Below are 24,966 nucleotides of genomic sequence, written 5' to 3' on the forward strand. Positions count from 1 at the left end.
ATGTAAGTGTTGTGAACAGGACAATACAACATGAAACATAAACATAATAAGCATTTTTTTAATTGTTGTAAGTGCTAGTTTAATTCAAGCTTTTTGCATAATGTAAAAATCATCCCGTCCATTCAATAAATGGATACCCTGTTAACCAGATCAATCCCAATAATCCCAAGTATCAATCAATTAATCCCAACTAAAAGACAAATATGCAGTTGTTTGTTTTTTTTTTTAAAAAAAGAAGCAAAACAGCAGTTCAAAGTGTCAAATCAATCACAAAAAAAAGGACAAAATGATCAGTCTTGTTTAAAAACACATCTTAATTTAACTTTTAGAACAAAAATTGAAATAACAGTTATGAAAAGAGGCATGGGTGAAGATGTCTGACAAACACACAGTTCAGGTCACTAACGAAACAAATACAGTATGACATTAAAAAAAAAAAAAAAGAGACATCCATCAACAACAAGCATTAAGACATTTCAACGTGTATCCCAGAATATATTTCTGTTACAGTTTATTTCTCAAGCTGATATGGATATTTGTGTGTGGACGCTTAAAATCTTTGTTAAGATTTTATTTTTGTTCCTTGACTGAGTGTTAACTGTGATGAAGACGAAGCTGCGTCCAAACACAGCAGTGCTTGGTCGGCTTCTCGGTCTAAACGGATTTACATTAATACGTTAGATTCTGTCACAACTTAAACTCACTGTATCCTAAAAAGGAGTTTGTTTTTTTTTCTTCTACGTTAAGCTCTGTAGCAGCGCTCGGTGAAAACACAGTGGGAGCACCAACCGTGTAGGATGAGCCATTTCACAGCTTTGCATCATACATCTCCCCGCTCCGTCCCACATTTACAGCACTCCCTCCTATGCTTTTATCAAAAACAAACACACCTTTTGTTATTCATCGACTATCATCTCACTTACTGTTATAACTATAAACAAAAAAATCCTATAATATCTACCACATATGAACAAGCTGAAGACATTTTTTTAAAGTTTACTACACAAAACTCTTTTTTTTCCATTTCTTTGTTTTCCATCAGTTTCCAACAAAAATCAAAGACGATTCAACTTTACAACAGATTATTAGAAAAATATTAATTTACATTTGTTAATAAAGCTTTTTCTCCCATAGACGCTCTGAATATCAACTGAAGCTCTTTCAATAAAACAGATTCAGATCACAAACTCAGACACACATGACTTAACTGTGATGTCAGTTTCTTCTTTTCAGGTACTTCCAGGACAAAACAAACATTTCAGACGCTCTGATCACTTTTCTTCAGTAAAAAGGAAAGACTGATTTTCCTTTCCAGACAAGGTTAAAACCATGAGGTTCATGTCTGATTCAGCCTGAAGAGAAACAACACATCAGTTCCTGCTCTATCGACAACCCTGTTAATTAATTAACCATTACCTTCTACTGATGGACTACAAAACACAATAAAAATGCCAGTTGAAACCTCGGAGGAGAACCAGCGAGGCGATCTAATAGTGTTTCTGTATCTGCTGCCGTTCACGTTGACTCCATCACTAACAGCTGTGGAGCAGCACAGACGTACAGAGGCAGGAGTTTACTGAATATATTAAAAAGGACCGTACTGATGTTTTAACCGATTTACATTACTGCCAACTACTGTTGAGTATTTTTCCATCAGGGATGAGAGTCTCTGTTCATAGTCGTAAGATACACAAATCAAATTGTAGACGCCAACCAATAGACTTTAATTTCTTTACTCTTATAATAATATAGGTTATGTTTATAACAGCAGATGTCTTGTATACTTAGTTTTTTGCTCTTTGAATCCAGACATGTCTTTATACTGCAGTCAGCTGACTTTTGACAAAACAATCTCACTCTGGAGCTTTTGATCGAATCACACGATCTTCCTCAGTAGATGGACGGTTCAAACTTCCATTTTTTCTTAACTCTTTACAGACTTCTCGTCCATGTTGGCCGCCGAGAGGAACTTTTATGGTTGAAATATTGTTTTCTTCAACTCATCTCAAATCATCGGGCTCTTTTGGCTACAACCCACCAACTTGATTTTAAATCCGCTGTGATTTCCCGTGTGACACTTCATGCATAAAAAGAAAGAGCATAGAAGGACAATCTGTTTTCAAATTGCTGAGTGCTACTGAAGGCTGTGATTTCCGACAGACGACGACTGACTGTACATACAAAGTCTGCACAGTTGCGGCACTTGGTAGCGTTAAGACCACTGAGATGTTTGTGTCCGCGTTACACAGTAAACATTTTGTGTGTCTCTTTGGAAGCGAAACTTTAAGGCCTCCTTCAGGTCGGCGTTTCTCGTTTTTGTGTGACTGAAGCAGACGACATGGATCACAGGGGGGGACGCGTTGCCGGGTGTAACACAAAATGAACAAGAGACAATCATTTTTGCTCAGTTGATTTCCCAAGTGCAAAAAAAAAAAAAAAAAAAATCCCACCTTTTACAACCTGATCCCACCTTTGATCATATAAAGGGGTCAAAATGCCAGCAAGCAACTGTGTGACATTGTTTTTTGTGTTTTAATGGAATTCATCAGTGTGTGGGGACTGAAGGTAGGGAGGGGGACGGTCATCCAGATGTTTTTTTTTATTTGGATGCACAGCGATGCGATTCATCTATCAAACACTACAGAAGCAGACCTCTTTAACTATAAGAGAGGTAGCCCTCAAACAAACATGCTTTATAGACCATCAAAAGTAATCTCTCACGCTCTTCAACCTCATATATAATAGCTAAATCTTTCCAACTATAACATTTAAACCAGTCTTTGCAAGATCATTAATAACGGTTATCTCTAAGTTTGATCATTATAGAGGTAGTGGTGACACTGACTGTAACAATGGGGTCCATTTATGTGAAGCGGACACGTGTAGAAACAGGTCAGACTAACTGGACTGTGGGCTGCGATACTCGAGCTCTGCAGCAGCTTCACATGAGATGAGTGAGATATTAGCAACATGCACCAGAAAAAATTAGTGGACGACAGCTAAGACTATAAGCTGTCCTCAGCAGCATCGACTCCTAGTTTTACATTCTTTAGATATAATGTATGTAGTTCAGGACAACTGAAGAGAAGAGAGAAGTGAAGTCAGAACTTAAGCAAAGTGCAGCGACACGTTAGCTTGGATTCTCCTTGTTATCTGTAGCATCGCTTTCTCATTCTTCTCTACAGCAGCGTTTCAGATCTTATCCTAAAACTATCTGCATGTAAATGGCAGCATATTATGCTATGGCTCAGCAACTTAATAACATCTTGAAGAGGACTATGTAATGTGGTGCTAATTATCAGGAAAATAGGAATTTAAGCTCAATCTAAACCCATGAAAATATTAATCCATTGATTATTAGAAACCTTTTTCTCCATATGTGTTACATGGCTTGCCTGTAGAATAATGTAACTAATATCAGTTGGAATTAAATGGAAGTAAACCAATTAAAAACAATGTATTTTCCATATAATTAGTATAAAATTACATATTTCTTACATGCTTCTTGGTAATTATGGACCCATAAAAGGGAATTTAATGACGTTAGCTGTTTTTTTATATATATAAATTGAATTTTAAAAAATCTATTTTGCTAATTGATCAGGATAAATTTCACATGTAGCTACACACATGCTATTTCCTGTTTTGTTTTAGTGGTTCGATTCAATTGATTCTAAACGCATCAAAGTCTGATTAACTTCTCTCCATCTGCAGCCAACATGTAGAGTCATGTGAACCGGATCATTTTCATTCATTACCAGAAAAAAAAAAAAAAAAAAAAAAAAAAAGATATTCCTTGGTGCTGCTGGAGACAGCTCACAGCACAGATCCAAACGCTATTACAGTAACAGTGAACGTAGATAATCGTCAGCTCGCTCTGCTTCTCGTTAAAGTGTTGGACACTGACGCTTGTTAATGGGTGTGGATTTGCATTGCTGGTTTCCCGCCCGTTCACCCTCAAGGCTCGGGGAATCGTTTTAAATCGCAGGACGTTTCGAGTGCCACAAGTCTTTTGTTTCCCAGTTCTGGTGTTGTCAAGCTTTGAAAGAAACACATCGGGTTTGCCCGAATACGTCAGGACGAACGCCTTAAGAAAAGACCTTATTGCCCTTTGAGCAAAAATCTTACTATCTTCAGGAAAATTATTCCTTTTAAAACGGACACCTTGACATTTTGATTTTAGCCAGCTTTTTTCAATTTTACAGGCACAGTTTTCTGCATTTGCATCACTGACCATCACAGCAGATTGTTGGCATTCCTCAACGAAACACAGGAGCATGTGTGCATATGTGCTGCAAATCAATGGTCTTAGTGAGGAATCATGATGAGCAACTTCACAGTTAACTGATTAGCTAGTACAAAAACTATCTGCTCATAATACAACAAGTGGTGTTGACAAAAAAAAAGGTGACTTTCAAAGTGTCAAAGTTTCCAGTTAAAGTCAGAAGAGGGGGTCAAACAAAAGCCATTCTTTGTTTCCCCTCCCGAGCAGATCCGTCGGTATTCCACTACAACTACAGTGCAGATAGTGGTGGTGTTATTTTTGCAGAGGAAGCCGGAGAAACATCTAGTTTGAGAACGGCCCGAGTGGTTTGCTGATGAAAGAGAGAGCAGGGAGAGGTAGTCATGCGACGTTATTCATTCAGGAAAAGTGTTAGCATGAGAGAGGAAGAACGACGGGGGAGGAAGTCAGCGAGAGAGAGAGAGAGAAAGCGGGGAGGGGGAGTGAGATGGGAGTGAGTAAAGCAAAGGCACGAAAGATTGAGTACAAAAAAAAAGAAGAAAATTAACCCCTTTGTTTCTGTAACCCAGGAGTGAGCACGAGGCTTGTAGTGGCCGGTGCGTCGGTCGGTGAGTTAGTCAGTCTGTAAGCTGGTCAGCTTAACTCCGGTATGCCTCAACGTGTCTTCCTGCTTGGTTAGCTACAGTACTAAGCCTACTGACACAGTGATGGGGGTCTCTCAGGCAGGCTGGGAGGCAGCGTGTGTGAGTGTGTGTTGTTGTGCGTATTTGTGTCAGAGTGAAAAGGCAGCAGGGCCGGTTCTCGGTATTGTCCCTTGAAATCTCTTCTGTCTGTCTGTCTGTCTGTCTTGGGGGGGGGGGGGCCCCCTTGCGGCCCTCGGCTCTCCTCAGCGTCAGCCTCTGCGGTGTGTGCTGACCTCAGTATCGGTACATGTCGTACGTACTGACCCAAGACGAAGGAAAAGCCCACGTGGGGAACCTGCGGAGGATCTCCTCCAGCTGAGCAGTCCTCTGGTCTTCCCCGAAGAAATAGTGAGAGGAGATGGCGACCGAGATTATTCCCTCAGGGCCTGATGGGTCCGGGTCTCTGGGAGGCTGACGAACAGAGAGAGAAAACCATGACTATATACATCATTTGAGATGTGAGAGGACCAGAACTAGCAGTTTCCAGTCCCTTAGAAAGATCACATCGTCTTTAGCTTATATGCTGCATGTTTTTTATCCTAAGAGTCTTTAAGGTGTTCATCTAAACCCTGAGAGGGGCATGCTCTCATGCAATTGCAAAGCATTGTTGTCTCATGACAACAATGCTTTGCACTCAAACACGGTCCAGCTGTGTTCTGGCAGGATCTAATCTCCTGCAGGCATCACAGAAACCCAGAAATGTCAGGAATGAAAAGAAGGTCTGAAAGACAGACATCTGTCTGGATTCCAAGATGTCAAAGGCACTGCAGTAACTGATGACCGACAGTATATATTAATGTGGCCAGGACCATAGGCCTAAATTCACAAGTTACAACAAATCCACAATTTTTTGAGGGATACGTTCAAGATTTTACACTGAAAAAAGATCAGTTGAGTGTATGAGGGCTTAGGACATTATGACAGAAGTATATTATGGCCATTGTCATGCTCAATTATGTCTCATAAATTGTTGCAGCAATTTTTGGATTGATACCATTTGTTACATAGATTTTGTGCAAAATTTAACCACTTTTGACCATTTGAGAAATTATAAAAATGGTCAAAAATCCCTCCAAAATACACCATTGTTAGAATAGGCGAAAACAACATATTTATACTGCGTGCAAAAAACTGTATGGTTTTTGCCCAAAACTGCATGGGATTAGCATGACATGGTTGGTGCTAATGGATTCCTTAGGTCACCTAGTTTCATATGATACCACTATCTTCACTGTAGCTTTAAAACTGAGCCCGACACATGTCAACCACGGACACCGGCATCCTCAGGGAGTGGAAGCGGTTAAGACACCAAGACCTTGATGAACACCATAGAAAAATTCATGCTGTGATAATACCAAATTTATGCAATTCCAAGACTGTTTAGAGATCCCAGTATGTAGAAATATTCAAATACACCAGTTTTAGAATAGGCGAAAATAACACATTTATACTGCATGCAAAAAACTGCATGGTTTTTGCCCAAAACTGCATGGGATTAGCATAAAATGGGCTTATCTTTAAAGGGGAGACTTATGGGTAACCATAGAACACATTTTCATTCAGATATCTTGAAGTTAGAAGTCAAGGGACCCCTGTGAAAATGGCCATGCCAGTTTTTCCCTTGCCAAAATTTAGCCTAACTTTGGAGCATTATTTAGCCCCTTTCCCGACAAGCTAGAATGACATGGTTGGTACCAATGGATGCCTTAGGTCTAGTTTCATGATACCAGTATCTTCACTCTAGCTTTAAAACTGATTCCACTACAGCCTCTGAAGGACAGTAACGATGGCCAAGGACACCAGCGTCCTTGGGGAGTTTAAGAGGATAAATAATTCACATGAAGAATATACACAACAGAGCAGGGATATGAAATGTTAATAAGGAAAACAAGTGCAGAAGGTCCCTTTTAGCTGCAGACAGTACCTGTATTTCAAACCAGAAGGTCCACGTTGGGGCATCGAGGCCGTGGGAATAGAAAACAAAATATTCTCCACTCAGGTCAAACTGGGGCGTCCCGTCACCGAAGGACCAGGTGGAGAGGCTGGCTCCTCGGTGAGGCATCAGGTACAGGGACATGTGGCTAGGGCCTGCACAGGACAGCAAAACACACATTAACATGCACATACATGTAGACTAATGCAACCAGATCGGACAGTTGAGCTGAGAGAAAGAGGAAAATGAATGTATTATTTATATTTCATGATATCATATTTGAATGACTTCTTCCTCTAATTCAATGTAGCCGTTCTGGAGCTTTTGATTGTATCATGCAATCTTCCTCAGCAGATGGAGTTTGCCCAGTTGTCATGAAAATGTAGGTATTCAAATTTCCAAATTTTCTGAATCTTTTTAAAGCCAACACGGACAAGCTGAGAAAGTCCTGAAAGTGCCCAGAAAAATGGAAAGTTGGACATTTCCATGACAACTGGATAAACTCCATCTACTTATGTGATGTGATCCAAACCTCCTAAATGGACCCAGCGGTAAGATCGTGTTACTATTTCCAAGATCACAAATGAACTTTCAATCTCAATAATTCAATGTAGTTTAAAAATGTCAACCTGTTGTTCGAGAACATTCTCTGAATTCATAATCTCAACGCTGATTGTAAGCTCTTCAAAATAATGCATCACCGTACTGGTCATATGGCTCAAGTCCAATCTGAAGTCACAAAGTCAACATTTTTTGATTTTGTCTCGTATCTCTGCCTGCAACTCTTCAAAAGGAAACTTCTCTAATTCGCTGTCAACACAAAGTGCTCCTGACCTTTGACATTAAACGTCATTTTGATTGTTCCCCAGCTGGTCTCCTCTTTGGACAGCAGGCTGAACTCCACCGGAGAGCTGGGAGACACTTCTGGAGCAGGAAGGTACCAGTTCTTCCTACAAATACACCAAAATATGATATAAATTATAAAAAAGAAGCAGCCTTTATACAGCAAAGATGCAGGAAGTGACACTGTTAAACAAAGAGCTACAAGTCTGCGTTACTGACTTGCTGAGGAACTTCACTGGCAGGAACCAGGGGTAACCGCAGAAGGGTCTGTCCTCACGGCAGCTGGTGCGAACACTGTCGTTGATCTCGGGGATGTGGGGTGTGATGTGCTGTATGGCTGTGTAGTCAAAACTGTTGATCCAAAGACCCGAGTCTCGATTCTCCACCTGGCCCTGCAGATTGTGGAAGGTCCGTGTCGTATGCTGCAGGGGTGGATGAAACATGCAAAAATATAAATAAATATACACTTCCTTTCCTTCTATTTCTTACTTTCAATATGACATTTTTATGTAATTATTACAATTTCTTAAAGAGAAATGCTCAGACTTTTTTGTCCCATCCTTTCCAAGAAGAAAAAGTAAATGTATAAGAGATAAAATTTTCTAAGAGCGAAATACAATAAACTCATATGTTTATGTGAACATGTTTGTGCTTCTGTGTGTGTGTTGTGAATTTTAACCTGCAGGAAGACTCGTTTTGGCCGTGGGCTGTCTGGATTGCCTGAATAAGGAAAGAAGAAGCTGCAGGACACCAACAGGAACATGATGATGAAAACTGAGCCCAGACCCGCCAGGATCCACTTAGTGCTCCGTACCAAATAGATGAAATGAAGCTGAGACAGAAAAGAAAATACAATATGTTACTGGATAAACAATCTACACAGCAGTCTTTCTGAAATTACCACCGGCTTTGCCAAGTTTTCTTCATTGTTATACATGATGTAGGAACACTTACAAAAAAAGAGGAGAGGAAAATGGTTGCCAGGGTGACGAGGGAGGCCAGGACCACCTCTGGGGGTATCTCTGTGCCGCTGCGCCCCATGATGGGTGTGAAAATCTCAAATACCACCCAGATGAGGAACATGAAGTGGATATATGGCAACGCCAGACCCAACAGATAGAGCATACTGTACTTCACTGACGCTCCTGCACAAAGACAGAGCGCTTATTGTTCATCAGACCAACACTGAATCATCCTGAGATCAGACTATCAACTTCTGGCTGTCCCACAGCTACAGTACGACAATCCATCTTCAACCCAATCAAACAGTGTTGGTTTGCAGTAAAGCCCTTTTCACAGACACGGAATATGTAACTTTAGTAGAGGGAAGAGTGTTATCAGTTCTCTCACAGGCAACAGCACAGGTGGAATTAAAAAAAAAAACTATTTTAAAGCTTAAGTAATTAATTCCTATTTGCTCACATGTTGTATGTAAAGCATTTTGCTAGATATTCATAATTTCAAGTCGTTGGTATGGACGATATTTTTAAATACAAAGAGTGAGACAACTGGTCTGATTATTATTATGGTTGTAAGAGGGTTGTTTTTTTGTTTTGTTTTTAACTCTTTCTCTGCACCCCAAGGGGAAAAAAAATTAGAAACCTATCTAACATGAGAGGAATCTCTTTAACAGCTTAGAACTGTATATTTCACATTGTTTTGTGGTTTATTGAACTGATTTTATTTTCTTTGTGCATAAAAGATGATAGCCTGGCGAGAAATTAACTACAGTTTTCTTAATTAGGTAGAACAGGACATGCATTATAATCTTACTGCATGTATTTAATCTTGTGTTGCCGTGTTACAGAAATGTTACTAGGTCCAACCTAGTACGATTTTAATATAAAACTGATCCGGGCGTTTACTTGTATTTGAGGCCAGCATATAAAATTGGCCTTACATCATGCGATGCGTGTCTGAAATTGGCTCAGGTCTGGTAGAATTAGACAATAGCGGAGAGTTAACCTTAGTTTATGCCTAGTAATTAGCTACAGATTTATCTAACTGCTGCCCTTCAACAGAGCAAATCCCAGTTTCTAAAACTACGGTGCCATGAATAAAATCATCTAGTTGCTCTAACTTCAGAGAAGGTTTTGAGAATCAGGTTTGGAGTAATAATACTTTCATCTCTTTGTTCTGGTTATATCAGAAAGTAGTAATTAATATGAAGACAACCAGTGTAAACATGTGTCCCAATTTCTAGTTCTTATAATTTACTGATCAATAAATGTTCATTGTAAATAAAGTTGAGTTGAGGTTGAGTGTCTACCTCTGTGTTTAAATTCCTTGGCTAGCAGCAGTCTGGTGGCCAGGGGGAAGGCCACCATTAGCATGGGTACGTAGGCTGAACACAGGCCCCGTTGGGTCAACCACACCAGGCTGCAGCACCACAGCAGCAAGCTCACGTCAAAGTAGAGATCACCAAGCTCCACCAGACGGACACCCTGCATGGAGAACACACAACAGCTCAACATATGGGGAATATGCATACATGAATAGATTATGTTCAGGTTATTACATCTGTTGTTTTTATTCCATCCTAATCTCCCTCTCAGTTTTGTCTCATTTAAATAGAGATCCAACTGTCCATGAGTTTATATACTTCTTATATAAACTCAGATATGCATGACAAATAATTTTACTGGCTTCTCTTTGAAGAAAATAACAATGTACACCATCATTTATTTAGAACTGATGAGGATAAAAGATAAATAGGACCAAAGAATCAATGTTATCACCTGGTTCCTCCTTGTTCCTACAATAGAAACTCCTCACTGAGGCTACTATTGTATTCTGAAACTAACTGTAAATAATAAAAGGAACACAAAACTGAAAAAAAAAACTACTGCAAGAGAAATTCACTGGCTTGATTTTCTGTGTGTATTACTGTACGCTGATAGAGAGGCTGTTGTAATATACAATGGTGCTTGAAAGTTTGTGAACTTTTTAGAATTTACTCTATTTCTGCATAAACATGACGTAAAATGTGAGCAGATTTCCATGCAAGTCCTAAAACTGGATAAAGAGACATCAATTAAAAAAATGAGACAAAAACCTTATACTCATTCATTTATTTATTGAGGAAAATTATCCAATGTTACATATTTGTGTGTGGCAAAAGTATGTGAACCTCTAGGATTATGAATTAATTTGAAGGGGAAATTAGAATTGGGTGTTTCAATCAATGGGATGACAATTAGAGGTGAGTCTGGGAGGCCCTGCCTTATTTAAAGAAGAGAAATCTGGGTCTTCACTATTAAAGTCTCAGCTTTACAACACAGGTTTGTGGAAGTGTGTCGGAAGTGGCTCGAAAAAAGGAGATTTCTGATGACCTTAGAAGAGGAGTTGTTGATGCTCACCAGGCTGGAAAGATTTTCAAAACCATTTCTAATGAGTTTAGACTCCACCAGGCGACTGTCAGGCAGATCGAGGACAATCAGCACTATTGTTACCCTACCCAGGAGTGGTTGACCAACAAAAATCACACCAAGAGCATGCGAGTAATAGTCCGGGAGGCCACAAGGGACCCCAGGGTAACGTCTAGGAAACTAAAGGCCTCTCTTGCAGTGGCTACAGTTGATGTTCATGAGTCCACCATCAGGAGAACATTGAACATCAACGGTGTGCATGGCAGAGTTGCAAGGAGAAAGCCACTTCTCTCCAAAAAGAACATGCTGCCGTCTACAGTTTGATCAAGACCACATGGATAAGCCAGAAGGCTGTTGGAATAATGTTCTGTGGATGGATGAGACCTAAATCGAACTTTTTGGCTTGAATGAGAAGCGTTCTATTTGGCAACGAGCAAACACTGAATTCCAGCATGAGAACCTTATCCCATCTGTGAAACATGGTGGTAACAGTATCATGGTTTGGGTTGCTTTGCTGCATCTGGACCACACCTTGCAATCATTGATGGAGCTATGAGTTCTGAGTTGTACCAGCAAACTCTACAGGAACATATCAAGGTATCCATTTGTGAACTGAAGCTAAACAGAAAGTGGTCATGCAGCAAGACGACGACCCTAAACACAGAAGTCGTCCTACCAAAGAATGGTTAAAGCAGAAGAAAGTGAATGTTTTCAAATGGCCGTGTTAAAGTCCTGATTTTAATCTTATAGAAATGCTGTGGAAGGACCTGAAGCAGGCAGTTCATGCAAGGAAACCCACCAACATCCCTGAGTTGAGACTGTTCTGTGAGGACGAATGGGCTAAAATTCCTCCAAGCCGATGTGCAGGGCTGATAAACAGTTTCCGGAAACGTTTGGTTGAAGTTATTGCTTCAAAAGGAGGGTCACACCAGTTACTGAAAGCAAGGGTTCACATACTTTTGCCTCACACAGATATGTAAGATTAGATCATTTTCCCTGATAATTAAATGAATAAGTTTGATGTTTTTGGCTCATTTGTTTAATTGGGTTACCTTTATGTGGTTTTAGGACTTGTGTGAAAATCTGATCACATTTTAGGTCACATTTATGCAGAAATAGAGAAAATTCTCAAGAGTTCACAAACTTTCAAGTACCACTGTATCGTTACAAAGCATAACATTCCACAAGTGCACAAGGCGGAGTATTCTTCAATTAAAATGAACATCAAGATTTCAGCTTCGCTGAGAGGCACTCGCCCGGCTCTTTTCTCACATTGCCACATTTTGGTTGAATGATTTCTCAACAGCTATTACATAGAAAGCCCTTACAAACACACACACACACACACACACACACACACACACACATACATAACAAATGTAAGCAGCAGTGTATGGTCTTGCATCAGTGCAAATGCAAATACATCCCCTGTGTCTGTGGTGAGCTTTGTACAGCAGGTTCTGGTCTTGATTGATGTGAGACTAAAAAAACACTGAGATAAGAGTTTCTAATTCAAGTCTCTCTGTGTATCTCGACCTTTTGTGGGCAAAGAAGTTCAGATTTTAGTGTTACGTGACTCAGAGTTTATTTAAACCAGAATACCAAAATGTAAATGACTACAAGCCAAGAAATTTAAAAAAAAAAAAGAGTTCTCAGGCAGACATCTTTTATTTGATCTTCTTTAAGGACTAATGATTTCTTTGTTAGTTTTCTCTTTTAAACAGAACTTGCCAGTCCTATCCTACTCTTTTGTCAACAAAATACCATTAAAAAATGAGGCCACAGTTACAGTTTACTGGTGTTTCAATAGAGATTTTGTTTCATTGGAGATGAAGCCATGTAGTCTGGGACAAAGGTTAGATTGTGTCCTTTCTGGAATCTGGCCACGATAAGCCAGAGTTCATAATGTGGTTAGCTGCAGCTCCAGATGAAAATCAACTTTCTGTGATAGTTTGAACCTCAGGTACATGCTCATTATAAGCAAGCTGAACTGCAACTACTTGCTCCTAAAAAAGTTTACCAAAGAACATCTTGATGTCAATAATACTTCAAGCAATACAAGATTCAGGACTTAGGACTATTAGCAGGCACAGATGCCATCTGCTGATAGATGGAAAACCTACTCCTACTCCTTCCTGCGCAAACTATCAAAAAACAAAGCGAGACAGGTCAGTCGGCTCTCAGCTGTGTGTACACGTGATTGACAGTTAACTGCCTGTCAAAAATCTCTACCGGTTTATACACACACACACGCACACACACACACAAAGAGTCGTTCTGTAATCACCATGGAGGAAGAGGAACTGTCTGCTTTCTCATCTCTGCACTTTAGTCTACATCAACTGTGAGCTGAGCGAGTCATCATGAGATGTTAGGCTCTAGGAAATAATGCGACCTCTATTGTATATACAAAGCAGGAATGAGAAAGAGAATTAAAACTCATTTGATTATACTGAACTAAACTAAACTAAACAGTCCACACTCTGGTCAGATAAAACTCTCAAACGTGAAAACAAATTTCATGGAACAAGACGTATCGTTTGAGATATTAATCTGAATCCAGCTGGTCAACATTCTTTCCGCTTCAACGCAGCAAATATTTCAACACTTACCTTATGGCCTAGACTTATGGTTATACAAAATCATCTTCCCGTTCAGCTTTGCACAAAAACACATAACTATAAAACCTATGTGTTAAACTTGTATTTGTAATTCATTATATTCTCAAACACACCTCCCTTTCAGCTTTACTTCTCTGTGCAGTAAAATATTTCCATTTTATTTACAGTCAGCTTCACCAACACCAATGATTCTGCACATTATCTGCCCTTTATAGTTACCGTTCAAAGTAAAAAGACATGTAAATTACGTTATAAACTCTCTCACCCCGTAGTAAAGGTTCTTGGCCAGTGTATGTACGAGGATCATCTTTCCAGTGGAGGCAGCTCCGTACAGGCAGATGGAGGCGTAAAAGTGGTTGTACCAAAACATGGAGCGGCCAAGCAGAGTGACGAGCAGAGCTACGATCAGCACCGACAGCAGGGTGATGAACCAGCTCAGCACTGCTACACCTGTGGCACAGGCCAAGTCTCGCACATAGCGACCACCTGAGAGAGATGGAGATGAACCCGCATGAACAGCTGACCAAACCCCTTCCATAGAAAAATAAAATCAATCTTAACATTTTGGACTAGACTATCATTACAAAATACTTATATAATTCACAAACAGGGACAGACAAAACACACACATCCAGTAGAGGAAATGGCATAACATGCATCCACCACAGGAAATTGTGACCTACCCCCATTGCCAGGCAGTGAGGCTTTCTTGGCCAAATAGAGGAAGGTTGCTGTAGCCACCATGTAGTTGAGGATCGTGCCAACGCGCGCTGGGTAAGCCACCACGACTACCCCTAACAGGTCAAAAAATACCATGTTGCCATGACGGTACTCTGAGGAATCGGCCAACTTCTCTGACATTACCAGGTACTTCAGGACCGCCAGGATGTTGTCGCCTAGAGACAGGAAGTGAGGAGGTCAATGATGAAATATAACACATTACAGGTAATAAAAAGGTACAAAGGCCTGATCCTGACTTAAAACCTGGACTGGCTGGAATTCAAGGAAATGGACAAACTATAAAAATAAATATTTAATTACTCTATTGGGGTTCTTCCAACATTTGTAATACTTCTTGCTCAATCAAAAGAAGGAAACTGTTGATATGACTGAATGTGAAAATGACAAAAAAGGACCATGCTTTACACAGCTGACGCATCACATGCGGTAGACAGAGTTTATTGTTGACTCACTAAACCTTCTGACCAGCAGGAACAGACTGTACCGAGGTAATGGCCTTTATTGTTCCTATATGATCACCTAGACTGTATTTTTTGTGGCAATAAAACCACGAGCACACACCACCACGTCAATTATTAAACAAAAAAAAGGTACAGTACACACTAGAAAATGATGCGCTGCTGCTGTGTATTGAGTCTTACAATCTCGCTCTTCAATCGTCAGTTACATCACCGACAATTTAAATGAAATTAGATAAAAATGTTTTCTATTAGTTTACAGTATATAAATAGATGTATGAGAGACATTTCAGGCCACTAATATCCTCATTAATTCTTTTTTTTTTAATACACACCATTATTCTGTCTTACATGCACAATTAGTGTGTGATGATGTGTGTGAGTCAGAATGATAGCGTAGTAAAAAGAGAATACAGTGGTGTACAGTGTGTGTGAGTAAACATGATTCATGGTCCAAACAGCAGTGTGTGTGAAAGTATGGTAGTGTGTGTGTGTGTGTATGAGCAAGTCTGATTTATGCCCTAAACGGCCTCTCATTGTTACACAACAGTTGCACACCAGTATATTGGACACATACACGATTGGTTACAATCATGATGTTGAATGTGGAGGCACAGAAAACTGGCTACAGGAAGGATCAGTGAAAGGTCGCTCCATGGGTTATTGTGGCCTGAGGCGAAGTTTCTTTTATGTATTGCTGCCTGTAAGTCTGCACAGTTAACAGCACGCACGCACACACACACACACACACACACACACACACACACACACATACACACACACACACAGGCGAGACAAAGCTCCATTGTTCTTCCGCCTGGTAGGCTCTGTGTTGTCAGTGTAAACAAGTGAGAGTACAACTTCTACTTGTTCGTGTAGGGTTCACTGCTTAGCAAGATGATTCTGCTTTGAGATTTACCCACAACTACCCTGATCAAAATTATTTTAAGATTCATTCAGAAAAATCATATGACATAGTTTTATTCCTTGAAATTGTTATACTGTCGTTCTCTTATTTATCATCTTTACAGATAGATTTAGGCTACATTTGATTTTTTTTTTTTTTTTTTCAATATGCAAATATTGTTCTTTTCAAAAGTTTAACGGCTAGACAAAAGATTTCTCCCCCTGGATGCTTCAAGTTTCTATCTCTCTATTTATATATATTGCATACTGGACCACGATCAGCCTCTAAACTAGTTGTGATGTCACAAACCATGCTCAGAAGCCCACCCCTTAATCTGAGTCAGATTTTCAATGAGCACAGAGAAACTTTCCCCTTTCAGCAGATGGAAAATGCGAGGAATGAAGAATGAGATGACAGCCTTCTAGTGTCAAACTCTGCACAGTGAAGCTCCAACATTCGACTGAAGTAACAATGAGCAGAACACATTTTTGAGTGGAGGGAGACTTTCAATAACCAGGTTAGAAACAAATTTGCTATGTCCATCACAGGCAACAACAGAGCAGAGCTACCGGTGTATCTTCCCTGTACTATATCTACTCTCCGCCTTACAAAACTGTTCTGCCTCCTTCTTTACAGACTAAAAATACGTTCGTTCTACGGAGGGAGCTCTGAAATCTCGCTCTCTAATAATTCATGCCTTTCACAGCGAGTTGCTGTGTACAGAAGAAAGAGGAGGGGGATTGTCCAGTAGCTGCTGAGGGAGAAGAAAGATGCCAACTGTCTCAGGTTTTTAGTGCTGACTGACTGGATTCTCTGCTAAGTAAAGCAAAATGATTCAGCAACGCAGATGCACGAGGTAAACAAGTACAAGTGCAACAGTTAATATCTGTGGCTGGTATGTACAGCATGTATGTGTGTGCGCATCTTGTAACTCTCAGGGAAATAATGAGATTAGCAAAGTGCTGACTAGTCTGAAAAGGGAGGCTGGAGGATAAAGCAGAAATGCACTGCATGTGTTTGTGACAGAAAAACTGCGTTGGCAGTCACTTAAACCACGCCAGTCTTCTGCTGCAGAGACTGTTCTGATTATGACAGACAGATGCACCCATCAGCTACCAGCTTCTGAATCTATTTGCTTAAGTATGAGTGGATGAATGTGTGGGTTTTTGCATACCGGCTCTCTGTATCGAGTCTGTCAGGATTCTGTCGGCAGTGTCATACTTGGTGTGGTAGATGAAACCGTTCTCAATGAAAGCCAGATCAATGCCTGTAAGAAAAGAACATATATATAGAATAAGATAAAAACATAAAAAAGAAGGGAGAAAAAGACACTAAATGAAAGCATGTTTGCTTCATATCAGACTTTCTGTGTGGGTGCTCATCTGGATACTCTGTATTTCTTTACCTGGGATGTTACCAAAGTCCCTGTAAATGCGGAAGTCGGTGTCAGACGGGATGATGCCGCTCTGAAAGACCTCCTGGCCGACCACAGAGGCGAAGGGGTGTTTTGCTGCATGAACGTAGGCCTGAACTAGCCATGGGTTCTCTGGACCTGTCGGGGAACAGGAAGGAAAAGCTGCTTGACAGATGTCTCAGTTTCCTCAGTTTTGTTACATCAAATAATCACTCTGTCAACAAAGATATATCAACAGGGTTTTATGAATCTGTCCTTTGCAGTGTTTACCACTAGTCGTTTGTGGTTTTTGGGAATGTAGGCATTTGTAGCTTGTTTAATGTGTTGCACACATCAGTTGTTAAGAGTATCAGATAATGCCTAAAATACAAATACAACGTAACAGGCAGCTCAGGAACCATAATCAGGCTGTTAGCAATCCATGGATACTGAATGGTGGCAGCCAGCCAGAAGATAAATGGTCAGAACAAGGGCAGATACTGTAAGTCTGTAATGCAAAACTTGATAGTGATTCTGAGTACTCCAACAGCAACGGTATCAACTTCATACACTCCTTATTTGCAAGCTTTCCAATCATAGAGGAAGGAAATATTGTCAAGAGGCTGTACATACAACAGAGGAAGCAAACCAGAGGAAAAGCCCACAAACTAAAAAAACCACACCCGTTTGTCAAACTTACAATAAATGGTACAGTACCTGTCTGGAAAACAACCTCCTTGCCGCCAACACCTGCAGCCTCCAAGTTAATGAAGGCTCTCACCTGTTTGGCCCATGGATGCTGAGTAATGAAACCATGACTGGCCTGAGAGAGAGATGGAAAAGAAAAAAAGAGAGAGAAAGAGTTATTGAGAGAGAATGTAACAGAAAAAAATAAGGAAAGCAAAAAGAGAGGAGAAGTTTTATAATTAAATGACAATCCAAAGTGCTGTGGACAAGATAGTCTAACATCCAAAATGTAAAATATGTGGTCTTAGTACTTCATTTTACCTGCAGGATATTTTCCTCAGCTCCATTAAAGAGGAAGATAACACCATGGTGAAGAGGAGTAGACTGGTTGGCCAGAGAATGGAGGACTTCCAGCATTACTGCACAGCTCACTGCATCATCACTGGCACCTAAAACAAGGAAACCAGTGTACTGTATGTGTGTCAAAAATACCAAAAAACCTGCACAATGCTGAGCTCTTTGTCTCCATTCACATTCGCATCAGGCAAGAAAAGTTTGGCTTGGCCTGGCATGTACATGAATCATGTAGTCATACCCATACATCGCCTACGTTTCCTGACCCTGTGGCTCAGTGTGTGAGATATAAAATAAATACATATGAGAGTGCACATAACTCTGAACACACATTTGCAAACACGTGGAAATGTGCTGAGCAGGCCGTGTGTGCAAACATGTGAAGAATGCGACGACCTGGTAAAGATCCAGCTCCCACTATGATGGTGAGAGCAGAAAGGAAAAATGGGTAACAGTGAGAGGGAAAGAAAAAAAGAGCATGTGAACAAGGCATGTGATGCAGAAAGATTAGACAGGTTCGCGGTGAGGAACACAATTTGCTGAGAGTGAATTCAAAGAAGAAGAAAAAAAAAAAAAAAAAATGACCCAAAGATCAGAGAGCGAAACTGAGACATCATGTGCTCCGGCTTTCTGGATTGAATGTGATCATGAGGTGGAGGTGCAGGCTCGTTCGCTGTCTGTCTAGGCACCGTTCATGCTGCTGATACCGCTGTCACTGCCACTTATGTGAGAGACATATTAATCCTTGTCCCCGAAAAGCAGTGTGGGAGCCCAGGGGACGGCATGTACAAAAATCAAATCTCGAGTTCACCTGTGCTTGGAAAAAGGAATTATAGGTACGATTATCAATACAGGTGCTGATCTATGTGCAAAAATATGTGCGAGACAATGCCTCTTTATTCTTTTTTTTTTCAGAACTATTTTTACATGAACAAGTGTTTATATTTCCGAAAATCAAAAGGTTGGCAGGCAGCAGTGGACATGGAAATGTATGTGTATCTTCCCGATCCACACCCCTTGAATCAATTTCCTTTTGCCGGTGACGCTGTGTGTGCAAACGTGTGTGTGTGTGTCCCTCCAACAGGCTCTAGGGTGTGGAGAAAAAAAAACTGAATTAAAACCAAACAAGGAGGGTTAGACTAGGCACAGCAGTGTGCTGCCTATCATCAACAAACACCGTTACTACTGCGCAGTCTAGATATGATCACCTGATCGCTCTAAGCAGATTCCTGTTAAAGCACAATGCGACTAGTTTTTAAATCATTTACAAGGAGGATTTTAGATCCTCACTTTCTGGATTGGCTCGTTATGGCTGTTTAAATGCAGTCCACATGACTATGGTGCACAACATGGGACACAAGTGAAGGCATTATGATCATAAAAACACTTGAGGACTTGCATATTGGAAACCAAAGACTTCTATACACTATGAAGACAAGAGCTGCAGTATTTGTGAGGGTGTGATGGTTATAAATGTTAATAGGAAATATTAAAAAAAACAAAGAAAGTTGCTGTAAACTGCTCTTCAGATCAGTAACATTTTCCACTGCTTGAAATGTTTCCTTATAGCATCCTGAAGGGCAAGGTCTACAAATCACTCATCACTTTTGCACAACAACCTCCACAACAAACAAACCGATCATGAGAGTGCACAGACTTGCAGGGTTTTGAGGGGTTGAAACAGCATATTTGAGAAGTTGAAATTAAAAAAAGATTAGATAAAATATACAGAAGTTGTTGTTGAAATGTGGCACACGGTGGCATGTACCGACATGCAAGATGCATGCTAGCTACACCGGTTCTTCTATACACCTTTTTAATTAGCAAGCTCACTCACTTTCACTGGTTTCAGTAAGAGCTCACAAAGAGAAGAGGCTGCTTTGTTCAAGAGAAGGAGGAAAGCTTTAATACCTGGACTGTTGGCCACTGTGTCAAAGTGGCAGTTGGCCAGCATGAGATGCTGCGCCCCACCCTTGGGCTCCAGCCTGACAGCGATGTTAGTGACACGGTCATAGAAGCTGGTGAAGCCTCCAAGAAAGTCAATAGAGAAAGTGCCAGTGGGTCGCTGCACGTCCACTGTGAGCTGATGGGCGCCCGCTGCGGTCTCAACCCGGATGTTCTCAATCTGCTCCAACAAGTAGCCCACTGTCAGTACTTCATTCTCCTGGCTGCCCACTGGCCGAGGGCCGACGCTGGTGATCTGCTCTAAGTGTCGTCTGGATTGTGAAGTGAGGCAGGAGTGAGGAGAGAGACAGAGAATATTGTGGTGTTGTTCACTCTTTGTGGCAGTAAACCAAGCCTACTTGTTCCATCACAACATCACAGAGTATATTAATAATTACACTGCAGTTCAATGTTATTGTAAAAGACAATTAATCATTGTATGTATCTAGGTGTGGTCACAGTTCATATATTTCCTCTTGAAACCACCATTAGGTTTCACAAGTTACATTTCCTGAATATGTGGTGAACCTGCTGATAAAATCACAAGCCTCAGCTAGAAATCCTATACATCTGTTTTATGTTATTTTAACCCGTTACAATGGGGTTTTTTTGCATCATTCCTGACAAATAAACCTAATACCAGCTCTTCTAAATATCTATCAGATGCATCAACAGGTGAAGTGAAACCAAGTTCAAGTCCAGTCCTGCATGTTTTGACCGATACTAAGTTTGAATTCGACTTTACATGTGTTGGCAACGCGAGAACATATTGTTTAATTTGACAGTTTTATTGATGGCTCCAAAAAGACACACATTGTCTATGGAGGAACTTCTGCTTTAATTCCATTGACTATTGATTAATTAACTAAGCGGCTGACAGAAAATTAATCATCAACTTGATACTCGATTAAACATCATGAGTCATTTTTAAAGTTGTTTCCGACTTCTAAAATGTAAAAAACGTGCAGCTTTATTTTGTCTTCTATGACAAGTCAGTTGATTATCTTTTTGTTTCTGACTGTTTGGTCAGAAACAAAACTGTTTGAATACTTTAACTTGCTTTCTAGAAAACTCTAAACAGGCCTTGTTCACTATTTTCTAAGAACCAAAAGATGAATGAAAAAAATAAATCAGTGGTTACAAGTAACACCAAATGTTTTAAGGAGAAAGTGGAGCAACTTCATAAACACATGATGCATGTCCTGAGGTTAGGATTTAGGATTAGAAGTAAAATGAACATATTTTTCATTCATTTCAAATACATTTATCTTTAAAAACAAACAGGATACAACCTGCCATTGTTATGTAAGCTGAGTCCTGGAGTTTACCCACTGCCATGACTTAGGTTATAGTGTGCCATGTTTTACTTTGACCTTATCTATCTACCTTATCTTATCGCCACTGCACAGGCTCCCTTAAGAGAAGAACAGGAAATAAATCTAAAATGTCTGTGAAGATTCCAGAGTGCAACAGGAGAAAAAAAAAGAAAAACAGATGCTTTTCCTCCCGAAATTTTCTTTAAAAAAAGCAGCTGCTGGTCGTGTTTGCTGCAGCTGCTCATGAAAACGCCAATGTTAGCTCCGCTGCCCACACCAGCAGAGGAGCTGCTGTGATAGCTGATGCTTGGAGCCACCAATAAATTATCTTTAGAAGTGGTGAGAGAATAATATCTGCCCTGAAACCGTGGTGGGTGAAGCCATGTGTTGTAGTCCAGATGTTACAACGAGGGATTAAAAACAGCTAATGTATTGTTTTCCCCCCCTTTTTCTTTTGCTTTAGACTCCTAAATCACCGTGTCCTCCCCTGTATGTCATTTCTCTAGAAATGACAAAGTGGCAGCAGATGACTTTGAAGACCGCTGCTTTCTCTCATTCTTTACTCCAGCCTCTGAGGCACCGTTTTATGCTCATAACTCAAATCTGGATTTGCAGGGCATGGACTCATGAAAGCCATGATTGTGACCAAAGAAGCTCAGAGCCCTAATCAGTTCAAATGCAGCATGCCTGACTCATTTATGGAGAAACCAGCCAAATGATGGCAAATCCCACCACCACCCAGCACTTTCAAGAGCTCAACCACAGCCCTGCTGACCTCAGATTCAATGCCATAATCCCTGACCGTCTCTCCTGCTCTGATAAAGAAAAGCTGCTGCTCTGTGTGGCTGAGTGGTTGTTTTATGCATGTTTTAGCATTTTTTATCATTTTAACACTGAACATGTGTTTGGTTGAAAATAGTGTGGTTTAGTTTAGGCTGGTGTTTCAAAGTGGGTTTTCAATTTTTTTTATTAAGTGTCTTTTCTTTTTGTGACTTCTCTGTTTTCAACAGCTTTGCAACCTTGATCTTGAGTTTCCTCAACCTGTGAGATGACATAGATGAACTTTTACAGAACAGCTGATTTTCAAAATTTGAGTAGGGCAGCAATTGACGATTATTTTTTGTGAATAATCAATTCATCTTTTAGTTTATACAGTGTCAGAAACTAGTGAAAAATGCCCACGCATCACAAGTTCCCAGAGCATGAGTTGGCTTGTCTCCCTTCAAAGGGTTCACAATCCAAAGATATTCAGTTTATAATTATATAAATCAAAGACAAACAGGAAATGCTCACAAGTGTCATTTTTCCTTGATATTAACAAAATTAACTTAAGCAATTGATTATATATATGACTGGAGATCCAACAGTTGTGTTTACAGTGAGTTTCTAGTAGGCTTTTACCATTTTAGTTTTGTGAAATGACTGAAATGATTGACGGTCCAATCCTATAGATTAGTTTTCTTTTTAAATACTTGTATATCTTTGTTTTTATGTTTTTATCTTGGTTCCATGTCCTTTTAATTTGTGTTTCAGTGTCTTTTGATGCCTTTCTTGTTTGATGTTTAAAAGCATTGTGTAAGGCGTTTTAATTGTTTTTTTGTATGAAATGTATTATTCAAATAAACGTATGTATTGTGTTACCTTACCTTCCAAAGGTCCGTTTCATTTATTTATTTGTTTATTTATTTTTAGTATTTTACACGTTTGTTTGTCGACTTTAAATGAATAATAATGTCCGTTCGTGTCTCTCGGTGTCATTTAACTGGTTTCTGTACTGGAGATCTTGATTTGCTGGAGGCTGCATCGTTAGCAGATGAGTGCTAGAGGCTGCTGTTACACACGCGGCTGAAACACCTGTCAGCCCTGCAGGTTACCTGGGAGGTGGAGGTGGAGGGGACACCCGGTAGTGGTTTCTAGGCGGGTCTGTTGCCAAACTAGAGGAAAGGTTAGCCGGGGCTCTGCTCTCAAGACCGTTAGCCAACATGTACGGTACAGTTATCTAAACTCACCTGGCTCTCACTGCGTTGAACTCGCCGGTCGGCTTTCCAATGACGAGCTGCTGTAACGACAAATGAACGAGTCCCCACAGCACCAAAATAAACACAGACACCAGGGAAGCAGCGAGCCCTTCCCGCAGCAAGTACAGGCTCACTTCGGGCTTCCTCTTCGCGTCACTGCTGTAGCCGTTATTCCCGCACAGGTCCCGGGAGCCGTCGTTATCTTCCGCTACACAATTCTGTGTCCCGAATTGTTTTATTCTCCTGACAGTGGTGTCGCTCTCCATTTTCGAGCCAGCGGTACATCAGCTGCAACCTCCGCAAGCGTCGCTCTCAGGCGTCGCTTTTTTTTTTTTTTCTTTTTTTTTCCAGACCGACGGATCGCGCTGAGGGACAAACTTCAGAATGAACTGACGTAGAGCCGAGGCGCATGAAGAAAATGTAAAATAAAACGGCAGCAGTGCAGGAGGAGATACTGCCATGTAAGCAGCAAACAAAAATAAAGCAGCGTTTAGTCAGCAGTTTGGCTGATTTTACTGACACTATGCCTCAATAATAATATAATAATAATCCACTTTATATAGCACCTTTCATACAAGAAATGCAGCTCAAAGTGCTTTACAATAAAGAAATTACATGCACCGAGTGCTTCACATGAAAATAGACATAAAATGAATATAAAACAGGGACAGAATTCCATAATTAATGTAACATAAGATAGAAAATAAACCCACTTAATAATAATAATTTTAAAAAATGAAGAGTGAAAATAGAATACATAGAATGCATAACATAAAATGGAAAATAAAACCCACAGAATGACAATAATAATGAAGTAGAATAAAAATAAAGATAAAAAATAGAATACATAGAATGCATAAAATCAAGTAAAATACATTTTAAAAGAAGCAGCAGTGCATAGTGCGAAGCAATCAATGTTTATATCAATATTTAAGAAAATATCCTTATTCTTGCTTATAATTAATCTACCGTAGGGGCATTACAGTGGGATCGCTCATCTCTTGGCAAAAAAAAAGCGAATGTGTGTCCTAAAATGTCAAACTGTTCCTTTAACATGAACTCAATGAACCCCCCTGTGCAACGCAGCCCCACAGAAAAGTCCTGCAATAAATCCTACATGTGTGAGTCTTTACGGAAATACTTAATGCAAATACAAGCCCTGCATTCACAATTCTACTCAAGGAAAAGTCTGAAAGTGTTATCAACAAATATCAAAAGTAAAAGAAAGTTTATTTGTAGCACCGTTCAGCAACAAGGCAATTCAACAATTAGAGCTAAGACAGGATATAAAATAAACATTTATACAGACAGAATGCTCCCTTTCAGAGAGTTATAAATTTGTTAAAACATTTTACTATTGGATTACTATCACTGATGCATTAATATGTAAGCTACATTTTAAAGTTAAAGCTAATTTAATTATGTAACCCAGTCTGTTTTATCTGTAAGCAGCCTAT

The 24,966-nt window shown here is 40.1% G+C and overlaps 1 protein-coding gene across 1 annotated transcript; it reads right to left on the reverse strand.

Annotated features, from left to right (window-relative positions):
- Positions 1 to 42: 42 nt before the first annotated feature.
- On the reverse strand, positions 43 to 23,984 carry ermp1 (endoplasmic reticulum metallopeptidase 1). The gene is made up of 15 exons (XM_067575093.1): positions 23,501 to 23,984; positions 20,143 to 20,447; positions 18,199 to 18,326; positions 17,908 to 18,013; positions 17,203 to 17,349; positions 16,972 to 17,064; positions 14,375 to 14,587; positions 13,957 to 14,177; positions 9,972 to 10,146; positions 8,657 to 8,847; positions 8,382 to 8,534; positions 7,922 to 8,124; positions 7,694 to 7,809; positions 6,851 to 7,014; positions 43 to 5,337 (listed from the first exon to the last, which is right to left on the reverse strand). Exons 1-15 carry the CDS (start codon positions 23,773 to 23,775, stop codon positions 5,161 to 5,163), a joined length of 2,667 nt encoding a protein of 888 aa, XP_067431194.1. The 5' UTR covers positions 23,776 to 23,984; the 3' UTR covers positions 43 to 5,160.
- Between the last annotated feature and the right edge of the window lie 982 nt (positions 23,985 to 24,966).

This window comes from Thunnus thynnus, chromosome 19 (genome assembly GCF_963924715.1).
Source record: "Thunnus thynnus chromosome 19, fThuThy2.1, whole genome shotgun sequence".
In the NCBI taxonomy this organism is placed as follows: Eukaryota; Metazoa; Chordata; class Actinopteri; order Scombriformes; family Scombridae; genus Thunnus; species Thunnus thynnus.

What these genes read in the sequence shown, in the direction of transcription:
- ermp1 (XM_067575093.1), bottom strand. Translation starts at nt 23,775, where the DNA reads ATGGAGAGCGACACCACTGTCAGGAGAATAAAACAATTCGGGACACAG. An exon ending in CTGAGGAAAATATCCTGCAG is followed by an intron (nt 18,014 to 18,198) that starts GTAAAATGAAGT and finishes TCTCTCTCTCAG; the next exon opens with GCCAGTCATGGTTTCATTAC. An exon ending in CCTTCTGGTTTGAAATACAG is followed by an intron (nt 5,338 to 6,850) that starts GTACTGTCTGCA and finishes TCTGTTCGTCAG; the next exon opens with CCTCCCAGAGACCCGGACCC.